Raw genomic sequence first — 16715 nt, 5'->3', positions numbered from 1 at the left:
CCATGTTCATTGTTTAAACCTCTCTAAATGATCAAGGACAATGCAGTTCTATGAATACACATTTGCAAAACTAAATTGTTGGTGTCAGCTCTCACTTGTGAAAGTCAGTCCATCAGGGCAGACTCACCACCGAACTGTACCTCTGAGCACCAATAGCCAGCAGCACTCTCACCCGTGGAGCCACACTTCACGGTGATGCAAGCTCACTCCCCCTCTGAACATCCTTTAGTCCCTGAGCGCCACGCTGCCCCAAGCAGTCATGGACGATCAGCATTCTGCTATGCTCTGAAGGACTGTATCTGCAAGCAGAGTATCCTCTTGTAATGCTAAGGCTTAACCACAGCTGTGTCTTTCTATCTCAGATCCTCAACAGTGGTCATTCTTGGGATTCTACTGAGACCATTCGCTGACTCACCATAGACTGCTTGGAACACAGGTGCATTGACTGGGCCCTAAACTCCTGTTGCCCAATGGATCTGCAGTCAGTAATTTGACTGGTAATTTGACTTCTGACTAGTTCCACTGGGCTCTTGATGCTCAGTGTATTTTACTATCTCAGAGTTTGTGACTGTCTTGGTTCTTATTATGTCACCAAAGCAGAACACTTGAGACTAGATAATCATAAAGGGAAGAAGTTGGGGCCGGTGCTGTGGCAGAGCAGGTAAGGCAGCCGCCTGCAGTGCCAGCTTCTCATATGGGCACCAGTTCTAGTCTCAGCTGCTCCACTTCTGATTCAGCTCTCTACTATGGCCTAGGAAAGCAGCAGAAGATGGCCCAAGTCCTTGGGCCCCTGCACCCACGTGGAAGACATGGAAAAAGCTCCTGGCTCCTGGCTTCGGTTCAGCACAGCTCTGACCATTGTGGCCATCTAGGGAGTGAACCAGCGATTGAAGACCTCTCTCTCTCTCTCTCTCTCTGCCTCTGCCTCTAACTCTTTCAAGTAAAGAAATAAAGTTTTAAAAAATAAAGGAAAGAAGTTTATTAAGCTCATGGTTCTAGGGACTAGAAGTCTAAGATGCAGTTGTTTATGTATACAAAGTCTTAACGTGATAGGTTTTTGTCTGATGATTGTAAAGGGAGTCATTCTAGAAGGCATGGGTTAGATGGGCATCCAAGCCACGCCAAGCCAAGTCTGAGGGCTAATGAATTGAGGATCACTAGACCAGTGACAAATGTGTGTCAAAGCAATTGGTGGAACTTTGTTTTAGAACCATGAAGAACTTTTGTGTGGGAAATCCTGACTGGTCACTTTGTGAAAGCAGGCCACTTAGTTCAGCCTGTTTTCCAGCTCAACTGATTGTTGCATTGGTTGGGGACCCTAAGGCACTGTGCACAAACACAAACTGTTGACTAACCAGAGTGACCTGTTGGTTTATCTGTGTGAAAGTCTCTTCTCCTTTAAGAAATAGCTAACTCTTTGCACTTTTCATGACAACTACCAGCAGATTGTTTTACTTACTGAGAAATTTCTGACAAATGAAAATCAAAGTTAACTTATTTTAGAGAATCTCTCAAAAAATAGGAAACAAACCCCAAGAGAGCTGGTTAAGCCACCACCTCTGATGCCAGAATCCACATGAGCCTGTTGTGAGTCTTGTGCCTGAAAAGGTAGCAGAGAGTGGCCAAAGTCCTTTGGCCCTGCCACCTACATGGGAGACCTGGATGGCATTCCAGGCTCCAGGCTTCAGCTTGGCTGAGCCCTGGCCATTGCAGCCATTTTGGGAGTGAACCAGCAGATGGAAGTTCTCTCCCTCTCTAACTCTGCCTTTCAAATAAATAAATAAATCTTGATATCTCAAAGACTTTACAAGCTTCTGAACCCTACCCTCCTTGCATTTCTCTGTCTTGTGTTATTTCTATTCAGCTTTATCTGACTATGTGAACTAATCTTCCTTTGGGGTTTCTCAGCAAAAATGCAAGCATCTTGCAAAATTGCCAAGCAAAAAATCAGGGGGATGGGGCAGACGTGTCTGCCAGCTCCTCAGTGCTCATGGTGTGTGGGCAGAGACAGCCACTGTAAGGTGAGGCTGTGTAACTGCAGAGACAATGGTCAGACACAGGACCTACCTCCCGGTGATGTGGATAAAGTGTCTGAGGAAGATCTGTGCAGGAGGCGACACTTGAGTAGCGACCAGACAGAAGATGAACAGGAAGAGCAGTCAGGTGTAGACTGGCTTGTGCAAAGGCTGTGAGGCAGCCCACATGTAGCTGACCTGCCCCCACAACTCGGGCCCATCTTGGCTGCCCCTGAATGGGGGCACAGCTAGTGTAAGGCTGGGATGGGCGTTATTTGAGCAGAGCTTTGAGTAAGGAAAGAGAGCTCCCAGCATTCCCTGTGAGGAAGAGGACATTTTATGGAGAGTGGGCAGATACTGGTCCCTGTGTTAACCCAGAGCTCAGACCTCATTTGCGTTTGAAGCTGTCTTGGGTCATTTGTTTGAAAGACAGAGTGACACACACACACACAGAGAGAGAGAGAGGTCTTCCATCCACTGGTTCACTCCCCAAGCGGCCCCATCATACAGGGCTGAGCCAGGCCGAAGCCAGGAGCTTCTTCCGGGTCTCCCATGTGGGTGCAGGGCCCCAGCACTCAGGCCGTCTTCTGTGGGGAGCAACTGGGAGCAACTCAGACCAGACTAAGTTACTGGAATTAAGACTTATTCTATGCATCTGCTCTCCCACAATATGGCACTGGGAGAGGAGGAAACAGCTTCTACACAGCTGCCTCCAGTTCAACCAATAAACTGCAGGAGCGTGTGGGTAGCAGAGTTGGGATTGGTGGAAGAGGACTATAAAGGAGGAGAGAGACAACATGCACCAGGAACATCTAAGAGGAACACCTGTGCAGCCCCCTAGAGAGCCGGCCGGCAGTGTGCCACTCCCCCGCGGAAGTGGGGAAAGTGGCAGGGGGAACCGCCCTTCCACGGAGGTGGAAGGGATGGTACCCAACCCGGGAAGAACCAGCAGCAAACCTGGGAAGGGCCAAGCAGACAAAAGAACAACGCAGGGTCCTGTGTCATTCCTCCACGAAGAGGGGGAGCAACATAATGGTGCCGTGACTCGGATATGAAGCCTAGGCAGGGTTTAGTGTCGTTCCTCCACGAAGAGGGGGAGCGACATAATGGTGCCGTGACTCGGATAGGAAACCTAGGAGGGAAGAAACGAGAAGAAGTGGGAAAATACCAGAGAGAGAGACTAGCAAAGAGCCTAGGGAAAAGCCGGACAGAAAAGGTGCCGGAAGAAGCTATCGAAAGCCTAGGCATAGACTTGGATACGGACTGTGGGAAAGAAGTTAGGATTGGACGTTAGGATTGAAAGTGAAAGTGAAACCAAGAAGAAACTTAGACTCGGATGCGGACTATGGCGGGAAAGCTGGGAGAAATCTCTAAGGTCGAAAGCGAAAGTGAAACCTAGAAGAAACTTAGACTCGGACACGGACTGTGGGGAGAGGCCAGGAGAAATGAGAGGGGAATATTGTTGGAAGAAAAGTTAGGAAACATACCGGGTAGAGAAAAATATGTTAGGGAGGATGAAGCCGCGGGGGCAGACCGAGGCGGAGACGTAACCTATGTTGGAATTCTTCAAGTTAGCCCGGGGAACAAAAGGCGAAAAGCTAAAACCAGAGGCAGAGACGCATCAGCTAGGTTGGAATCCGTCAGATTAGCCCGGGGAGCAAAAGACGGGAAGCCAAACCGTAAGGCGGAAACGTAGGCTAGGTTGAATTCGCCAGGTTAGCCTGGGGAACTTAGACTGAATACCGGTGGCGGAAACGTGAGCTAGGCTGTGTGACTCGCGGAAGCCGCTGCATGCAGAGAGAGCGCGCGGGGCACGAACGGGGAGAGCGCACGGGGCGCTAATAGATAGGGAACGTGGGGCTAGCGCGAGGCCGCGAGGCCGTGGTGCAGACGCGAAGGGCGTGGAGACTGCGGAGAGTGCGTGAAGCCGGTAAGCTGCGCAGAGCCGGGAAGCCGCCGCAGGGCAAGGTGCCGAGAAGCAGCCTCGGGGCGGGCGCTGGGATGCCGCAGGGATAAGAGAAACAGAAGTTTAGAAGTAAAATGAGAGAAATAGGAATGCTGGCAGATAGAAGTAAAATAGGAGAAATAGGAATGCACGGAGATAGAGAAATAGAGAAAAATAAGGCCTCCCCACAACATGCACGGCAATGAGAGCTTGGATTCGGTCTGCCTGATTAGTAAGATGATAAGCACCTGTGGGCGGCTGCAGGTCACCGAAGACAGGCACGTTATCAACACCAATAAGTCTCCCCACAATACGGCAATGAGAAGGCTCGGATTCGGTTTGCCTGATTGGTAGGGCTTGTAAGCACCTGCAGGCAGTTCTAGCAGAGCAGAGCATGCGCTGCAGGGCACTGAACACAGGCACGCATCAGCGCCTAAAAACCTCCTCACAACATGGCGAAGAGAGGACCCGGATTCGGTTTGCCTGATTGGTAGGGCTTGTAAGCACCTGTGGGCAACTCTAGCAAGCAGAGCAGAGTGTGTGCCGCAGGGCACTGAAGACAGGCGTGTATCAACGCCAAAAATAAAAAGAAAGGGGGATCTGTGGGGAGCAACTGGGAGCAACTCGGACTAGACTAAGTTACTGAAATTAAGACTTATTCTATGCATCTGCTCTCCCACAATATGGCGCTGGGAGAGGAGGAAACAGCTTCTACACAGCTGCCTCCAGTTCAACCAATAAACTGCAGGAGCTGATCCTGCTCCTGATTGGAGGAGAGCAGCGTACTCGGCGTGTGGGTAGCAGAGTTGGGATTGGTGGAAGAGGACTATAAAGGAGGAGAGAGACAACATGCACCAGGAACATCTAAGAGGAACACCTGTGCAGCCCCCGAGAGAGCCTGCCGGCGGTGTGCCACTCCCCCGCGGAAGTGGGGAAAGTGGCAGGGGGAACCGCCCTTCCACGGAGGTGGAAGGGACGGTAGCCAACCCGGGAAGAACCAGCAGCAAACCCGGGAAGGGCCAAGCAGACGAAAGAACAATGCAGGGTCCTGTGTCGTTCCTCCACGAAGAGGGGGAGCAACAGTCTTCCGCTGCTTTCCCAGCCATCTGCATGGGAAATGGAGCAGCCGGGACTCGAATTGGTGCCCATGGTGCAAGTGCAACCCATGCCAGCTCCGGGACAGGGAAGGCATGTTTTAGTCTTTTCTTCCTTCTTCTTCTCCTTCTCCCCCTCTCCCTCCTCCTCTTCCTCTCCTTCCCTCTCCCCCTGATTCAAGATTTTATTTATTTGAGAGGTACACTTACAATGAGAGGGAGAGAGAGAGATCTTCCATCTGCTGTATGGCCTCTGCATTACAAAATAAAGCCCTAGATATCCTCAAAAAGAAAAAAAAGAATCCATGTATGGTCTCAGGAGATGACCTATATTATCACTTCTAAATTGTAGCGTCAATTAATTATTTTGTGATAAAAAATAAAACAGCAGAGAGGTGGTCAGCAGGAAGGTGAGTAGTACAAGGGGCTCTTGTGAAGTCTTGTTCTATGTATCACCAGCTCTCTCCAGAAAAGACAACCTGGGCAAAGCACCCAAATATCCATTGCCTTCACCAAGTCCAGCCTACATATTGCATGGGGTGATTGTACCCATCATTAAGAGATTCCAGATAACTCACTTTTTAAAAAGTTTTATTCATTTTGAAAGTCGGAGTTACAGAGAAAGAAGGAGAAACAGAGATCTTCAATTCATGTGTTCACTCCTCAGATGGCTGCAACCAGGAAGGCTGGGCCAGGGGAAAGCTGGGGGCTCATCCAGGTCTCCCACCTGAGGGACAGGGGCCAAACACTTGGGCATCTTCTGCTGCTCTTCCCATTATCAGGGAGCTGGACTGAAAGAGAGGCAGCCATAAACAAACTGGCACTTAACATGGAATGCCAGCATTGCAGGTGGCAGGCTTACCCACTATGCCACAATGTGGCCCCAGTACTCACTGTTTACATCTCATGATTAACAAGCACCTGATTCCACTGTGTTTGCAGGAAAGCGAGGGCGGGAATGAAGTAGTCACCAGGGTTTCACTGTGGATAGGATTGTTGGAAATGCTGGAAGCAAGAGAAAACCACACATCACACACTCAAGGTCAAGCAGAGGAGGGAGGGTAATAATCCAAAGAATGGATTCTAAAATAGACTAAAAAATAATAAAAGGACTAGAAATGGAGAGTATACTCATTATAGAGCCATGACAAGAATTCTGGTATAAGTAAATCTGGGAGAGAAATGAGCAAGTATAATCATGGACTTGGAAAAATGTTCTACTTGTGGCGGATGGTGTCTGAAGCTGGCTTTCAAGTATGCTTTGTATCTGAATGTGTGAAAATTACGCAGGAATCTGGTCATGAAGCACCAAGAGGGCCTAACTTAAGGTGTTTCTGTTGTGTTCTGAAAGACGTGAGGGACACCTGTAGGGTTTTACTTTCTTAACTGGCACTGTTACATTATAGAAGGTGCTTAAACAGAAACTAAATGAACAAAACTAAGATTTTTTTTTTTTTGCGTTTCTTCCTTTATTTAAAAAAAATCATCCGGGGGCACGTGAGCAGCCTCCCGTGGCAGGGGTCGTGGGGCGAGGTGGGGGCGGGGGCTCGGCTATGTACAGGTGGGCACCGCTCTTGGTCTGGCCGCAGCCTCGGCCCGCACCCGGCCCTGGGGTCAAAGGTGCCACCCTGGGCATGGGCTATGTGGCCATGGCCACGGCCATGACCATGGCCACGGCAGCCATGGCCAGCCTCCGCCTGGGGGCTCTGGGTGACCAAGGGTGCCCTCCTGGAGGGGCCCCATGCTAGGTATAGAAGACCTCGGGGCTCAGGGGGCCGAGGCCCACCTGCCCACCCTGGGCGGGGTCCCCGCAGCCAGCACCACTAGATGTAGATAACCTTGGGGCCCAGGGAGCTTGGGGGCACTGTGCTAGGTGCAGACGACCTCGGGGCCCAGGGGGCTCTGGGGACCGAGGCTGCCTCCCCACTTCGCGGGCCCTGCTAGGTGTAGAAGATGAACTCGGGGATCTGGCCATCCTCCACCGAGGTGCCGCAAAACTAAGTTTTATATCTGCAAATGCACAGGAGTTTTTTTCAGTCTGGAGGCTGGGGTTCAAGGCCAAGGCTCCAGCGGACTCTGAGGAGGGCGCAGCCATGTCCTCTCCCCCGTGAGTCCCACCACTTATCACCTCACAGTCCCACCCCCTGGGGGGTGAGGGCTTCAACCTGACACTGGGTGTCAGCCCAGTGCCTCCCCTGCCAGATGAGCCAAGGGTACTTGCCCCCTGGGGTGGGAGGGGCCAGGCAGGTCGGGTGTCTGCACCCCAGCAGCCAAGCTCTGATGGCCTCCCATCAGGGAGGGCAGGGCACCGGGTGGGGAGGACAAGGGCAGAGGCACGGCTGCCCAGCCCCTCGGCACCTGCCCTCACCTCACTGCCTGGGCACTGACCAGAACCTGGCCCCATCCCTGGCTCCTCGCACCGTTAGGCCATTTTTGTGGAGCCCACGAGCACATGGTGGACACAGAAGGATGACCGTGGACACTGGAGGAGAAACTTGGTGAAAACGGTGCCCCAGGAAACTTCGCCAAGGCCTCCTGGGAGCTTCTGAGTGGGGAGGCAGAGAGGAGAGAGGCGGTGGAGCTCCCCCACCACTGTGGACTCCCAGTCCCCTCATCCTCACAGTGGGAGGCACTGTCCCTGTAGTCCCTGTCCTTGCGGTCAGAGCCCAGCAGGTACTGGGGTGCTGGGAGGGCCCATAGGGGATGGGGGTGGAGCTGCTGACCCTGGGGGCCACTTCTGCTGCTTGGGGTGGGACAGGTGCCTACCAGGAGGTGAGCGGCGGGGGCGCTGTGGCTCACGCCCAAGGGAAGAGCAGGCAGAGACTGGGGCAGGTGGCCCAGGAGGGGGTTTGGGGTCTGGTCTGCCAGCACCTCTCATGCATGCTGCAGCATGGGCAGAGACAGGGCATGGCTGGGCTCCCCCGCCTGCCTGGGAGGGGTCTCCATGCTCCTTGGCAGGAAGCAAGAGCCTGCCTGGATGGTTAGTCCCCAGCTGTCTCCAGATCCAGGGAAGTACCAAGCAGGGTCCCCTCAGGATTTGCAGGCTCACTGGGACCCCCATGGCCTGAGACAGGGAGCAGTACCGTGAGTGACTTCCAGGAAAGCACTCAGCAGCAGCCCTCAGACTCAGGCCAGGGCAAAGGTGGGAGGCAGCTTCGGACCCAAAGAGGGGCTTCCAGGCACAGCGTGAGGGCGTGGCCTGGTCCTGTGCAGCCAGGGGGAGACCTGGGCTGCTGCTTCAGCCTCCCAGCTCTAGGTGCGCACCAGAGTCCCCAGCCTCAGGACGACCCTCCCAGGAAGCTGTCCCTTTACTCCCAGGGTCAAAAAGACGGAGGCTGCTCATTCCACTGGGACCCACCCTGGCGCCGGGCACCTCCTGATCTGGGGCGCTGCACGGGCGATACCCCGAGGCTGAAGATGATGGGCTCCCGTGGCTGGGTCAGTGCAGTCGGCAGCCCGAGTCCACCCCTCTCTGGGCTCTGGCCTTCAGCTGCTTCAGGCCGCGGTGGCCGGGGTCCACCAGGAGATCTCTCTGGGCTGCTGTCCAGGCTTCTACGTGGCGTTGCTGCTCCAGGCAGCGCTGCCCTTGGTGCAAGAACGGGCGGACGGTGGGGGTCCGGCACGACTGCCCCCACAGGCTGCTCTGGGCAGGGGCAGGTCCCAGCGTGAGGGCCTGGCTGAAGGGCGCAGCGGCCCCCACCTCGTCCCCCAGGCTCAGCAGCAGGCGGCCCTGGGAGCAGAGGTCCTCCGCCCACCGCGGGAGGTCCCCATCGCCTGCACCCTCCTAGAGCAGTTGGTCCAGGTCCCTGAGGGCTAGGTTGCATTCCCGCAGCTGGGCCAGGCAGGTGGCACGCAGGCGCAGGTGGCAGGTGCCCCCACCACCGGCCAGCACGGCCAGGGAGCAGAAGCCCAGCGCCTGCGGAGGCCCCCTGTGTCCAGGAGGGCATTGGCTTCCTGGGCAGCGGCCTGCACAGAGGAAGGAGGGAAGGAGGGAGGGAGGGAGGGAGGGAGCCTGGGTAGGCCCAGCCCGCTCCCAGCGCCGCCCACCTCTGGGGCCCCCTCCCCGTGCTCCCTGCCATCCCAGCTGGCTCTGCAGCCCCTCCCACTGGCCCTGCACAGGCTGTCCCCGCCCCCTGGACAGCGGCCCACCGGCCTCCGCGACCCAAAACCAGGAAGGCAGCGAACCAACCGAGTGACAAGCAGGCTGCTGACCAGGCCTCGGCGCTTCCCCCAGTCCCGCCCCCCCCCCCCCCGCACCCTCCGGACGGCAGGACCGGCGGGTTGTGCGCAGCTCCGGGGCCATGCCGCCGGCGCCTTCCTTTCCCGGGCCGAGCTGAAGCCCCCTCGGTCACCCTCCTGGGCTCATGGAACTCCCGGGAGAGCCTGTACAGACACCCCGCCCAAGACTGCGGCCCGGCCCGGAGGGCGTGCTCAGGCCCCACACAGCTGGGCTGGGTGGGCAGCGGGAGGAGCGCGCAGACCGAGTGGGGGGACCGGCCGCCAGCCACCGGAAGTGTGGAACGGCTACTTCCGGTTCTGCTCGCGTCTCTCAGCAGCCTCTTGGACTCCAAAGGCAAGTCCGCAGCTTCTCAAGGATGCTGCCTTAGCCCCGCCTCCGACCCAGAGGCCCTGCCCAGTTCCTCCTAGAGCCTAGGGATTCCCGCCCAGGTGCTTATGAGAATTCTGAGAACCCGCCCCCAAGCCCAGAGGCCCCCCCCCAGCATGCCCCCTAAGTCGAGAGGCCCCGCCCAGCTCCCCCGGGAGCTCAGACCCCGCCCAGCCCCATCTGAGGCCCCAGAGGCCCCGCCCAGCCCCGCCTGTAGCACCAGAGACCCCACCCAGCCCCCAGCGAGCTCAGAGGCCCCGCCCGGCCCCACCTTGGAGCCGAGACCACCGCGCATGCCCTCGGTCCCGGGCTCCGGTACCCATCCCACCATGGGGCGCTGTCGGTTGAGGCCGCGGGATCCCCTGGCACGCGCAGGCCTGGGAGAAGCTGTGGCGACGCCCTGCGCGAGGCGGACTTGATGCAGGACGGGCTCCAGGGGTCTCCCCTCCACCCCCCGGAGGCTTATGCCCCCTGCGAGCGAGCCCAGAGGCCCGTGGCCCTCGCGGCTGGCGGCCTGAGACCCGGGCCCTGCCAGTGATGCTGCTCTCGCCCACCTCACATGAGATGCGCACCCCGCGGGCACACCTGGGCGAGGCTTTACGGCTCGGAGGCCTCTAGCAGCCGTAGCAGGATGCCCAGGTCCATGGCGTCCGGCTAGGCCAGGACCTGCAGATCCAGGGCCGCGGCCCGCACGTCTCCCTGCTTCAGCCTGGGCAGGCCCCGCTGGGCCTGGCCGACGCGGACGCCAGAGCAGAGCGCAGGGCCCCTGCAGATGGGCACCGGCTGCCTGGAAGCTGCCTGTGGGGGTGGGAGGCGGTGTGTGGGCGTGGGCGAGGGGCTGCAGGCAGAGGCACTAAGATTCACCTGCTGCACAGCCCCTGCCTCTCCCCCATGGTCACAGCAAGGGGTCGTCCCCCACCAGCCCCAGCAGAACCGGAAATGGGGACCCAGCTCTCAGGACATTGCTGGCACAGCACCAGGGAGATGTGGGGCAAGGCCACCCAGGCGGAGCCAGGCCTCCGTGGGGCGTAGAGTGGGGTCAGTGGTCATGGCTGGGGCCTCTGAAGTCACTGCCGTCCAGGGTCGCTTTCCCTGCTGATCAGGTCAGAGGGTGGGGCAGGCCAGGCATTCCCAGTGCCATGAGGGCGTTGGCCAGCAGCAGGTGCCCACTGGGCTGCGCGCCGTCAATCTGGACCACTGCCTCCCCAGCGGCCAGGAGGCCCTGGGTGTCGTCCTCCCGGAGGGGCCGGCTCAGCAAGGCCCAGCAGTGAGCGTGCAGGCCCTGCACAAGGAGGTCCTGGGCATCGCGCCTCAGAGAGCGGAGCTCAGGGACCACAGTGGCCAGGTCCAGCTTCAGGGCAGACACGATGTCAGCCACGGCTTCCTGGAAGGGAGGTGGGCGGGGTGGGGCTCCGTCTGGAGGGGCTGCCCTGCCTGCCCCACCCTGCCCTGCCTGCCCTCCCCCCCCCACCACGACAATGAACCCCATTACCCCCCACCCCTTTTCTGCTGGGCACCAGAGGGGATCTCTCGCTGGCCTCTGTCCTGAAGTGAGCTGCCCAGAGCTCCTGAATAAGGCTGGACACAGCCCCCAGAGCACACCCTCCCATCACCTGTGCCCGCCCCTCCCAGTGAGGGCAGCCTGCCAGCCTGGGACTCGTCCTCGTGCCTGGGCCACTGGGGACTGTGCCCTGAGGGTTCGGGAGTCAGGATCCTGCCCTGCACAGCCCAGGAGGCAGCCAGGGGTGAGGGTGCCTGGGCCACGACCCATGTCTCCACTGCCCGAGCTGACGTGAGGAGTGGTTCTCCTTGTGCAGCTGACCTTGCCTCCCACTCCTGGGGTGACTTCCAGCCCGGCTGGATCTGCTCTGTGGGTGTTTGGCTGAGTGTGCACCCACGTTTACAAGGGGTCTTGCATGAGGGCTTCAGCAGTCCGTGAAAACACATGTTATGCGGAGTCTAGGTGAGCTTTGCTTTCTTTGGCCTTTGTGCTGTTTCCCACTGGCTTTCTGAAGGGGGCACCTGCCTTGCTCTGGGGTCAGGGTCTCTCCCTCCTCTGTGGGTCTGTCTAAACATAGGTGCTTCACCGGAAAATCTGCCAGGCACAGAGCCTTTCGTGGTCGGGAGTCTGACGCCCCAGACGGGGCCCTGGTCTGCTGCTGGTCAGCTTGGGGGGGCCGACCAGCCGTGTCCCTTCCCCACCAGTTTCACCAGGAAGGACTCACTCAGTCCCCCCCCCCCTGCAGGGGTCTCTGTCAGACCAGGGGGTACCAGCAAGGCCCACCAGGAACCACTGGCAGGCAGGCCCCTGGCCCATACCCCCCATCCCCTGTGGGAAGGGTCTCACCCCCCAGGGCTGTGCCCCTGTGCCCGGAGCTCAGCCAGGAGGGGAGGCCAGGTACCCACCACTCGGTCACTGTCCCTAGGTGGACTTGGGTGTGGGGATAGAGTTGGGAAAGGGGCCTGACTGCCCGCAGGCTGAGGGGGCTGGGATGGACGCCTGGTTGGTGCCCAGCTGCTGCAGACGTGTCTTGGGCGTTGCAAGTTCACCTGCGTGGCCAGGGCCTGTGTGCAAGGTGCCCCCACCCAAGATGCTCCCGGGGCGCACACACCTGAGACCAGCCCTGTCCTCGGACCTCCCATCCTTGACCTGCAGCTCGGCAAAGACCCCACCCCCACCCCCTCATGCACCTGCCACGGGATGGGCCTCTCGGGCAGGGGGCCGGCCCCTACCTGCAAAGATGGCCAGAGATAGGTGATGGCATCCCTGGTGCGGGCCCTGCTGTCGGCTGCGCCTGGCCGTGCCCGCAGGATGGCCAGGGCCCAAGTGTGGCAGTGGCCCCGGAGCAGCTACAGGTCCTCGGGGCAGAAGACATCCAAGGTGGGCTGGAGGCAGGCAGTGTCCCTGGCCTGGATGAGTCTCTTCACCAGCTGCAGGGGGAGCCGGTCATTGGCGCCCCTCAGGCACAGCTGCTCGGTCCTCCCCGTGCTCCTGAGACTCTGGGGGTGCTCCCAACTCGCCCCTGGATTGGAGCCCAAAAAGTGCAGGGTGTGGCCCTGCTATGCCCTCATGAGGCTGGGGTGGGGGTCTCAGGGTCACCAGGCTCCCACACACAGGTGAACGCCTTGCGGGCCAGAGTGTAGGGAGGGGCTTCCAGATCCTCAAGTTCAGAGCCAAGAACAGAGCAGGAAGGCTCAGGGAGGACAGAACCCCACCTCATGAGGCGGTCCCTAAGGAGACCCCCTGCTGCCACCTGCTGGCCGCTCATGCGCGCTCCAGTGCCTTGGCCAGCAGCTCTTGTTCCAGAACGCGGTTGCCCCCAGGGCTAGGGGGATGCTGGGGAAGGCAGGGGTGACAGAGGTGTGGACAGGACCCTTGGCCGGTCCTCCCCAGCCTGAAGTCTCCCTGCTCCGCACATAACCTGCTTCCAAGAGCGAGGCCCCTGGAGCATGCACACAGGTGTGGGTGGGTCTCACTGGGGAGCAAAGCGGTCACAGGGCCAGGCAGGCAAGGCCCCGAGGGCCAGGATTCTCCCTTGACCGCCAGGGGACACCTGCCCAGGCTGTGTCCTGGACAGCCTGCGAGGCAGAGCTCAGAAGACGGGGTCGGAAGTCGGAGCCCCTGCCCAGGCTCCTCACCTGGTGGCGTTGAAGGAGAAGCTCCTGCGCAGCTGCACCAGCGCCAGCCGCACCAGCACCGTGGCCGTAGTCGGTCCCTGCATCAGGGCCACCTGCAGGGCCCGTGAGCATCATCCAGGTGGCCCAGGTGGTACAGGGCATCGGCAGCCAGCAGGTGTGCAGCCTTGTCCTCCATGTCCAGCTCCATTAGCAGCGAGGCCAGCTGGTACACACCACGGGCATCCCTGCAGGAAGGAGCCATGCACCTCTCACCCATGCAGGTGGGGGGTGCGCAGGCGTCCCTGTGCACCTGGCCTGGGCTGCCCTTCCAGTCAGGCTGTAAAGACACTGGGCTCCCAGAGGGACCCTCACGGGCTGCGCCCACCCCAGGGCCCTGGCTGCCCTTCCTGGTGGCTGACCCTGGGCCCTAGCCTCTGGCTCCAGCCTCCTGCCACCCCGTGGGTGGGCATTCTTCAGACAGCAGGCCTGGGGGTGGGCAGAGGGTCAGCAGGAGGGCTGACCCTGAGCAGACTCTGCTTCAGTTCTCTGTTCTGCAGAAGCAGGCACGAGCCTTTTGGCCCTGTGGGCTCAGGGGTGCCAGTCGGGGGCAGACTGGATGACGGTGACACTTCCCAGAGAGAACGGAGGGAGTCCCTGGTCCTGAGGGTTTCTCCTCCCCAGAGGATCCAGCAGGGGACTGCAGGACCTGTGTGTGTGCTGTCACCGCTGCCCCCTGCCCGCTGAAGCACCTCCCCCACACCTCCCCCCAACTGAGGAGAACGAATGGCAGCAGCTGGAGGTTCACCTGTTGGGTCCTTAAGTCTATCAAATGGGGGGAGGGGCTTCCGAAGTCAGGGGCCATGCAGGGGAGCTGCTCCCTGACCCAGCACCCCCAGGGCCATCTCCATGGTGAGGGGAGGGGGGATGCCACCTAGAGGCCTTGGAACTAAGAGCAAAACATCTGGGGCTGTGGGGTGGGAGCAGGTGCACGCCTGATACACACCTGGCACAGCCAAGCTCAGCGCTGTGACCGGTATGGCAGGTGCACAGAGAAAGGACCAGAAGGAAATGGAACAGGGGCTGAATGGTGCTGTTGTCTCTGTGTCTGGCGGAGGGGTGTGTCCAACCCAGAGCCCAAGGTGACCCCTGGGCCCGGGAGCTCGCCCAGAACAGGAAAAAACACAGCTGCAGCCTTGCAGGACCAGACAGGAACAGCAGCTCTGGCGCGCGCGCGGTGGTACTCACCCCTCCGGGCCGCGCCGCCTGGCCCAGCAGCCTCGCTTCCGCAGCCCAGCAGGGGCGGGCGCTGCAGCATCAGGCGGCCCTCCTCCAGCAGCACGATCAGCAGCAGCCTGCGCTGGTTCCAGGGCACGAAGGCCTTGGCGGCCAACAGCGCTTCCTCTGGCCAAAGCCCGCACGCGGTGACATAGTCCAATGTGCCCAGCAAGGTGCTGCTGGCCAGCACCTGCAGCAGCCCGCGGCCACACAGCGCGCACGCAGCCGCCAAGGTGCGGCGCCCCCTGCTCCACCACCTCCTGGAAGTCTTCCCGGGCGCCCCGCGAGTCCCTGCCATGCAGCACGCAAAAGCCTCGCAGCGCCAGCAGTGGTGCGCGCTCCCCGGCGCGGACCTTGGTGGCATCCCCAGGGCCAGCGGGCCGCAGCAGGCCCTCGCACAGAGCCCGGACGCCCGCCACGTACCCGGCCAGCAGCAGGCATTCGGCCAGGTGGGTTCCCAGCGCAGGCTGGGCCCCGGTTAGTGCCACGCGGAGCAGGATTCAGAGCGCCCAAGTCACCTGTGCCAGCAGCTCGCGATCCGCATCTTCGCGGAGCTCGGGGCGGCTCCGCACGGCCTCCTGGAAGAGGGCGAAGCCCAGGTCCGCGGCCTCCTGGGCCTGGGCCCGGACGCGCTCCTGGTCCCGGACGGACAGCACGGCCTGGAACTGCCAGCGTGCGGCGGAGGGGCTTTCGCCGCAGGCGTCGTGCAGATCCCGCAGCATATCCTCCGCGAGGCTGTCCAGGAAGAAGGCGGCGAGCGTGACCAGCAGGGTGGCCAGGCGCTCACCTAGGGAATAGACCGGCGTTGGGGACCCCCTGAGAGGTGGCGCCCGAGGCCTCTCGCCCTGCCCAGGGACTTTGGACCCCTTGCGGTTACTTTCACTCTGGCGCCCAGCAGTCCAGGACTTGGGGCCGCGAGGACACGGGGGTCTTGAAGCCCCTCAGGGACAGAGCAGGGTGGGAAGCAGACCCCATAACCAGCTTGGGATGGGCGGCGCTGCCCCCAGCACCGCTGTGTCCGCCTCACCCCAGAGCCCAAGTGGAGCTGGAGCTGGAGCTTCCTCGCCCCCTGGCGGTCATTGAGGGAATTGGAGCACTGGGGTCTCTGCTAGGCGGACCGGCCCTGGCTCTGCGCCTGGAGGGGCCTTGGGTTTCCTGCCTGCTGGGGGCCACCTGGAGACCCCAGGCGTCCGTGCCTCTCTGGACTGGATCTCCCTGTCAGGCCAGGGGGGAGGAAGAGGCAGCAGTGCCGCTGCCGGGCCGTGGGACCTTTCCTGGGTCCCCTCACCTGTGGCCTCTTCGGCCGAGGCCCAGAAATGCCAGTGGTCGGCACACATGGGCCTGTGAGGACCCAGTGGGTCAGGCCGGGCCTGGTGCGCCACGAACATCCCCGACATGTGCGTGCACGGAGCTGTGTGAGGGGGAAGGCAGCGCAGCAGGCCCAGGGCCAGGAGGAGCCCAAGGTTCTGTCTCCCCCAGCCGTACTCCATGGGGGGCCCTGAGTGCTCAGGAGAGCTCCCGGCCCAGCCCGGTTGTCCGACCCTGTGCCCAGCGTTCCTCCCAGGTCCTGCAGGCTCTCAGCGCTTCCTTCACCCCAGCAGCAGCGGCAGCAGCGGCAATCCTCTACGCCCAGACCCCTTGGCGTGCAGGAGGCCCAGGAGGCACACACGCGTGCACCCAGCTGCCGCTGTCCCTGCGTCACGGTGGCCAGAGCCCAGTGTGAAATCAACCCTGAGACCACCACCGCCACCAAGAGGCCCCGGCCTCATGCCAGCAGCCGCGAGCCCCTCTTGTTGGTCGCTGCTGCACAGAGCAAGACCGGCCCGGAGCTTTACAAGTGTTCACGGATCCTGGGGAGTGGCATCCAAGGAGACCCCGGTGGTCTGGGGTGTAGAGTTTCTTACCCCTGTCCTTCTGAGAGTCTGGTCACACACCTGGGGCTTCCTGCTGTGGCTCAGGAGTCACAGGTCACACACCTGGGGCGTCCTGGTATGGCCCGGGTCACAGGTCACAGGTCACATACCTGGGGTGTCCTGGTGTGGCCCGGGGGCTGCACCTCAATTCTCACTCCGTCCTCACGTCCACTGACTCTTCTGCTGCTTCTGATGTGTTTCAGATCTAGAATTTCCGTGGCTCTCTGTGCAATGTCTGCTGAGAGCGCA

At 60.3% G+C, this 16715-nt stretch overlaps 1 protein-coding gene across 1 annotated transcript; it reads right to left on the bottom strand.

The window, feature by feature from the left end:
• Positions 1 to 6516: 6516 nt before the first annotated feature.
• Positions 6517 to 15950, bottom strand: LOC138850336 (uncharacterized). The gene is given in 10 exon segments (XM_089299363.1): positions 6517 to 8118; positions 8413 to 8981; positions 8984 to 9020; positions 9893 to 10174; positions 10327 to 10458; positions 10799 to 11044; positions 13300 to 13391; positions 14524 to 14768; positions 14770 to 15493; positions 15842 to 15950. Coding segments are annotated over 9 exon segments (2355 nt in total). The 3' UTR covers positions 6517 to 8118; positions 8413 to 8493.
• Positions 15951 to 16715: the final 765 nt, after the last annotated feature.

The sequence above is a fragment of the Oryctolagus cuniculus genome, chromosome 7 (assembly GCF_051225735.1).
Source record: "Oryctolagus cuniculus isolate XC-2025 breed Fujian yellow rabbit chromosome 7, ASM5122573v1, whole genome shotgun sequence".
NCBI classification, from domain to species: Eukaryota; Metazoa; Chordata; class Mammalia; order Lagomorpha; family Leporidae; genus Oryctolagus; species Oryctolagus cuniculus.
This window is presented reverse-complemented; position numbering and strand designations above follow the sequence as displayed.